At 42.6% G+C, this 7,001-nt stretch overlaps 1 protein-coding gene across 3 annotated transcripts in view; it reads left to right on the top strand.

Moving 5' to 3' along the window:
* The first annotated feature begins 1,043 nt into the window (after nt 1-1,043).
* Nucleotides 1,044-7,001, top strand: part of ZFR (zinc finger RNA binding protein) — an 80,994-nt gene continuing 75,036 nt past the window's right edge. For all 3 annotated transcript variants that reach the window (XR_014146866.1, XM_081825953.1, XM_081825952.1), the window contains exons 1-2: nt 1,044-1,184; nt 1,483-1,582. Coding sequence is in view for 2 of the 3 variants with exons in the window: in XM_081825953.1 (XP_081682079.1) it covers nt 1,148-1,184; nt 1,483-1,582 (137 nt within the window). In the remaining variant the exon portion in view is untranslated. The remainder of the gene's footprint in view (nt 1,185-1,482; nt 1,583-7,001) is intronic.

Genomic DNA, 7,001 nt, shown 5'->3' with positions numbered 1-7,001 from the left:
AGTCAACAAGAAGAGGGACTTTAAGAGGAAAGAGAGTGGTTGGAAATGAACTGGAAAAGTAAAGAGAGAACAGCGAGAAAGCAGAGGGAAGAAAGAAATGCTTGCATGAGGGAGAGTATTCTTGTGTCCTTACCATGAAAGATCTGGCATCCTTACCAGGGACCTTTCTGAAGATCCTGTCTCCTTATCACTCAACTCCAGCAGCACTAACTTCCTTGCTGCTCTTGAGCACTCCGGCTTTAGGGCCCTCTATTTGCTGTCCTTCCTCCAGGTATCTACCAGGCTATTCCCTCACTTCCTTTAAGGCTCAGCTCAGGTGATTGCTGTATCCACACCCTACATAAAACAGCACCTCCCTCCTCTCTATCTTTACTAGGCTTTATTCTTAAAGCTGCAATCACCAGCCCCTACACTATTTGGTCATTATCTGACACCCTCCTTCTTCCTCCCCAGAAGGTAAATTCCATGTGTGCAAGGGACTTCATTTTCTTCGTTGATATATCTCCAGGACCTAGCCTGACACTGCCGGGGGGTGGGGGTGGGGGGTTGCTCAACACACGTTGAAGGACTCGAGGAGTGGGTGCAGGTGGGGGAGAGGGTGTTCGGGAGGGGTGTTTGGGGGTGTGCTTCCAGCCCAACAGACTAGCATTCTTTTTCTCTCTTCCCCTCCCCAATTATGAGACTAGAAACAAGCAGGAATGAGGCAAATAAGGAAGCATGCAAATTAGTCCAGCTCAAATTCTAATTAAAAGTGCACAAGAGAGAAGGACTGAAAGGTAGAGAACATTGCACACGCAAAAGTGAAAGAGTGAAAAGAGAAGGCTAACAGACGTCACTCTCTCTGGTCATTCTCCCTGATCCCCCCCAAGGCAGGGCGAGGCGCTCCTGGCACTCTCCTCTATAGCCCCTGTTGCGGCTCCTTGTCACTACCACGTTGAAGGCGTCCAGGCCAGCCTCGGCCGAGTCCCGGCACGCGCCAGCCGGAGCCGCGAAGGCGGCCGGGACTACAGCTCCCAGGGTGCCGAGCGCGAGGGGCGCGTGCGCAGTGCGGCGGGAGGCGGCGGTCTGTTCTCCGCTGAGGAGGAGCGGGGCAGAGGAGGGAGGCAGTGGGTGAGAGTTCAGAGTTCAGCAGCAGCAGCCCGAGCCCATGATTCCCATATGCCCTGTAGTTTCTTTCACCTATGGTGAGTATAATGTACCCCGCTGAGGTCCCTGCCCGGCCCCTTCCCCGACCCGGGGCCGCGGGGAGGCGCGGGGGTTGGGGCTGGCTCCGGGGAGGAGGCGGCGGCCGCCACCGGGGCGTGCGAGTGAGTGAGGGAGTGCGAGGCGGGAGGGGGAGGCGGCGCGGCCGCGGCCCCGATCCCGGCCCGGCGAGGGCGGCTTCTCACGGCACCTCTCTCTCTCCCCTTGCCTCCCTCGGCGTCTTTGCCCCACCGCACCTCTCCTCCCGCCATGGGACCCGACTCTCCATGCCCGCCGCAGTGCCCAGCCGGCTGGGGGAAGATGCCAAAATGGCGACCGGCAACTACTTTGGATTCACCCACAGCGGGGCGGCGGCGGCGGCGGCTGCGGCCCAGTATAGGTAACGGCTCCCCGCCCTCTCCCTTCTTCCCCCCCTGCTCGCTCTTCCGCCCGGATCCCGTCGACACGACGCCCCCGCGCCGGCCCCCGCCCGGCGGCCCCGAGCCCCGGCCCGAGGCGGGCCGGGCCCCGCGGCCTCTCCCGCCCCGCCCGGCCCCGCAGCGGGCAGCGGCCCCCGGTGGGGGCGGGAGCGAGGGACGGCCGAGGTGTTGGGACGTGGAGGGCCGCCCGGGCCTTCGGCGGCCCCGCAGCTAAAATGGCCTCCCGCGGCCTCGGAGCCCAGCCGCCACCCCCGCCCGGCCGGCTGAGGGAGGGAGCCGAGGCCGAGGCTCGGATCTCCCCCCCAGTCTCCGCCCCGCCTGTCCAGTCCCCACCTCTAATCGCCCTCCCACTTGGGGAATGGAGAGGGTGGGCGAAGGGGAGTGCCGAAGCGCGGTGCCCACCGTCCTCTTCCGCGACGCCTCCAGTGCGCCAGTCTTCGCCCGGTGCTGCGGCCCCCAGAGCCCAGATAACGTGTCGTTTTCTCGGGTACTTCTCCTTCGGCTCCTCCTGTCCCTCCTCTCGAATCCTGCAAACAAACTGCGGGTGTCACTACATTCATTGGGTTCCTTTAGTTTTTTTTCCTCCGGGGAGAGATGTAAACACACCAACCACCTGTGAATTTGTAGTTTGTAGACTGGAAAAGATGTGCGAAGTTTCTAGTACTGATAAATGAATCCATGGCCTTGTTCTAACTATTGAGTTTAGGCTGGGGGTGATGGGGGCGGTAATAATTCCCCTTGGTGGGTCTTTCTCCTGGGGCGTGGGGGTGGGGGGAGGTGCAAGTGAGATTATACTGATTTACTGTGATGCATCCTATGAAATCTCTACGTTAAGGGAAGCTCTAATTTCTGAAGTGTCTGTAGCTCATTATACATCTTATCAAAAGAGAAAAACACGCTAGATTTTTTTTGTGTGTGTGTGTGGTCGTTGTTTTTGAGTCAGAGACATTCTCTTCAGATTCAGAGCATAAACCTACAGGGTTCCTAAGTGACAAGTTTTTTATAGAGAGGGAGATTATATTAGATATCTGTGTGTTAACTATCTAGTTAAACCCAGGTAATTTTTTCATCTCATTAACTTCAAGCGTTGGGTTGTGTAATGGAAAGGGCATCATCACTGGGAATCAGAAGACCTGGCTTCCCTGTCTTTTTTGCTCTTGATTTTATGACGTTGGGGACATACTTATTTGGGCTATCATTTTCCTCATCTGTAAAATGAGATATTGGGCTATCTTGGGTAAAAGCCTGTAATTCTGAGAAAGTTGCCGTATTTCATGGATTTCTGAGATGCCATTTATTTGTAAAGGGTGACGTTATTTTATGTATCATTAAAAAAAATTGCTGCCAATTAAAATATACAATGCTTAAGACCCCATTGATTTTAAGAGCTGTTAAAATGTGTGTGCATTATATTTATGAAATTGGTATTAAATTTTTATAATTGTTTTAAATGTCTTGAATGCATGTGGCATTTTTTACATTTGTTTTATCTTGAGACATATTCCAGAAAAAGGACTGAGATGACAAATTATTGGGGCAAAATCTTGGGGCTTTTCAGATATTAACAAATTCTTTGCTTATAAGTTGTGATAATTAAACTAACAAAGTGTCAGTTACTTTGATAAAACCTTTTAGAGCCAATAATTTTTGTGGGGAGAGAAAAAAAAATCAAGCCATTTTCTTTTTCTGGGAAACAAGATAGCTAATCAGCATCTGTGCTGTAAATCCTGTGCTACCAAAGTACTATGTGTTCTAGACAAAGCTGTATTTAACCATTAAAAATGTGACTTGTTTCACACAGTATTTTTTGTTGTTACTGTGGGCAGAGTGATAAATTTTAGGATTATTTACTTAAAATATAGTGGGTTCTTTGGCAGTTTTGAAGTATTTTTTCTAGTGCATAGCTACAGACAAAAAGGGGGGAGGAAATGCCAACTTAAAGATACTTCATTTTTTTGACAAAATAGTTGCATGTATGTAATTTATTTTAGTAAGAAAACTAGTACAGAATTTCTGTATCTAATTTCTTCTTTGGTTTTGAATCTCCTCAAGTTTCAGTAAACTGTAACAACCATCCAAATCCGTAAATTGCTTTTTATGTGTATGTTTAATGAGGAAAGACTAGTCTTTGGACTATACTTATTTATGCATAGGTATGTCAGCAAAATTAATTGTTAATATGCTCTGTCCTTTTGTATAGATACAGTACATGGAAAGTTACTTGCTTTTAATGGGAAGAAATCAGGACCAATAATGCTAATACTTTGGCTCAAGGAAGATAAGTAGCAATAATAAAAGGATATGCAAAGAATGCAGTGATGATGCTTATTTTTCTTCTGTCTAGAAATCTCTATAGTGTAACTTTTAGATGGAAGACCAAGGCTTACTTTGCAAGTTTTTTGTTGCTGTTATTTGTGGGTTTTGTTTAAAGCATGAAAACTTGGGGAAATTTTAAGCATTTACAAGTGGATGATTAGAGTGGTTGCTACACCTGTCGTTGAATACAGATAACTGAAAGTAACCTAAATCTTCATTGCATTCTGGTTCTTAGTTTTCTTGGTAATAGCTATGTAAAGCTATAAATTCTGCTACTTCTAACTGCTAACCTCTAGATAAACTAAGTTTTTCATTTGTATAATGCATATTAAATATTTTTGTGATAAGCATTTACTTAGTCTTTGTGCTGCACGTTCCATCAGCTACTGAATATTTTTCTTCCTTTTTGTATATTTTTAAGTCAAGTAAATAAACCTACTGTGCCCATTTGCCACTGTAGCAAATGCAATCTTTTCATTTTCTGACCTTTCATGTGCTTTTTCCCCTTGGAAATGAGGAAATCAAAATATTTTAAAGTATTTGTATGTGTTTATGTGTGTTTTGTGGTAGAATTAATTTGTGGGGCACAGAATGGAGCAGATCTCAAGTATAGTGAAAAAATAGGATGGCTTCACAGCAGAAAGGGGACTTGGTTGGGTAGGTAACCTACTTTAGTAGAGTTACCTTTTTTGTTTGAGAAGATAGGCTTATGGATAAATCTAATTTTGTAAACTTGGGAAAAAGTATTTCAACTTGGGGTAGCAAAGAATGTGGGGACAGATAATCCTCAGTAGAAAAAAAGCTTTCTGATAGTTTCATAGGCTCAAAATCATTTTTTTTTTTCACTCCTTCATTGGAGGTGATACGGAAGTTCTCATAGGTATTTACTTGTAGAAAGGAATTTGTGGCAGACACAAATATATGTATATGTAATATAAATATAAAGTAATCATTATATTCCATTATTAGGACATAAACATTTCTTTGAGTTTTAAACAGCCAGTTTTCCTTTACTTGTTACTTAGAAAAGCCTTGGACATATCAATTTCTTGTCATCTATCTAATCAAGCTTCTTGTCTGTTACCTGGATAACCTAAATCTTTAGATTGTGCTTAATTAAACTAATTTTCTTTGTCCTATATATAACTTAGTGTATCATTGAATAACTTCAATAAAGTTAGCTATTTGAAAAAATCATTTGGCAACTTTTTTTTAACCCTTCTTATGTCTAGTATTTATTGAATTCAAAGGCTTTAGGGTAGAGATTGTATAAAGATGCAAAATAATTACATTACCCCCATATTCTTAGAGTCTTAGCAAGTATTGTTAAATGGTAAATATTTAAGTGGATCGTGGCCGTTTGCTGGACATTAGTTTAAGCATCTGCTAGGAAGGCATCTCATCCAGTGATTCTTGAGATATCTTTAGTATGTCTGTTCCTAAAGGATAATTATCTCTTCACATCACTGAGTTAAATAACTTGGGTAGGATGATTAGCTGGTGAATTTTCCTTTTTCTCCTTCTCTTCCTTTTTTACTTTATTTTGAATGTAGTGTTAAGAAAACTATGTCTTGAGGAAAGAATAAGAGTAACACTAGTAAGGTAGAAAAGGAGTAATCACTAACTGAGAAGGTGAAAAACCAGGTGAACAGGTTGCTGAAACCAGTCATGGTGATGGAAATTTACTGGCTCTACAAAAAAATTCTGCAACTGCTAATTATATCAGCTTTCATTGTTGAATCAGAGATCTTGGGATTCATATTGCATGAATGAGTTTGAAATAATGAAAATGTTCTAAAACGATTGCTGCTGTTACATTGATGATATTTCCTGTCTGTTATTAATAGCCTTAAGAGTAGTTGTGAGCCAAAATATTCCTGTATAGAATGTTTAAGGTGTATGTTCATGGTTTCGTAAACGGCTTTACAATATACTGTCGGGAAGAGCATAGATTTGGAGCTTGTTAGACTTAGATTTGAATCCCAGCTCTATTCCATCAGTCACTTGGCCAAATCACTTCATTTTTCTGAGACTGTTCCCTCGATTAACTTTCCTTCAGGTAAAGATTATATAAAACCTTCTACCCTAGTACCTGATTTTTCAGTAGGCATTTTACCAATGTTAGTTTTCTATAAAGTGTAGGTATTTGAATAATACTGTAAGGATTTTAAAGGAACTCCTTAATTGATGTCTTTCATATACTTTATATAGAGAACTTCCTAATCTCAAAGTAAAATGTTTTAAAAGTAGGTACTTGAGTATCAATTGATAGGTCTCAATTTCCATGTCAGTTTAATGGGGAAGGAAGGAAATTTTTTATTTGCAAGCAACAGACAAAAATACGAGAAATAATAAGTATTCAGCAAATTTTCTGGATCTAAGATCCGGCAAAAATTGGTAACATTACTGTTTCAGCAATATTGAGTTAATAAAATTTCAAATTAAATCTTGTTTTTATATAGCCACAAAACTTATTAAGTAGAAATAAAACTAATGAGATATGCAGAATGCTTAAGGAAAAAATACATTAGGATATAAAGCCCATAAAAGAAGACATAAATAAATGAGGATGGGCTGGGTTTGTGGAGTGAAAAAAATCGATACCATCAGGTTATCAATTTTCTCCTAAGTAATCTATATATTTAATGTAATTCCAGTAAAAATCACAACAGGTTTTTTGGGATAACTGGATCAAAAGAGATTCTAATGTTGGTAATGAAGATAGTATTTGTCCAAAAGTAGGACTTGTCCAAAAGACTTGTAAGATATGACAAGGAAGGTCTTGTGTTATCACATACCCAAACTTTGTTCAACAGGAGAATGTGGTATTGTACAGGGATAGACAAACAGATCACTGGATTAAAATAGAGATGCCAGGGTTCTGGGATCGAGCCCCACATCCGACTCCCTGCTTGTAGAGGACAAATTTGTGAAATAAAGATTACATTGGGCTTTTTTTTTTTTTTTTAAGATTTTATTTATTTATTTGAGACAGAGAGAATGAGAGACAGAGAGCATGAGAGGGAGGAGGGTCAGAGGGAGAAGCAGACTCCCCGCCGAGCA

This window comes from Leptonychotes weddellii, chromosome 7 (assembly GCF_054177405.1).
Source record: "Leptonychotes weddellii isolate Sample4059 chromosome 7, ASM5417740v2, whole genome shotgun sequence".
NCBI lineage: Eukaryota > Metazoa > Chordata > Mammalia > Carnivora > Phocidae > Leptonychotes > Leptonychotes weddellii.
This window is presented reverse-complemented; position numbering and strand designations above follow the sequence as displayed.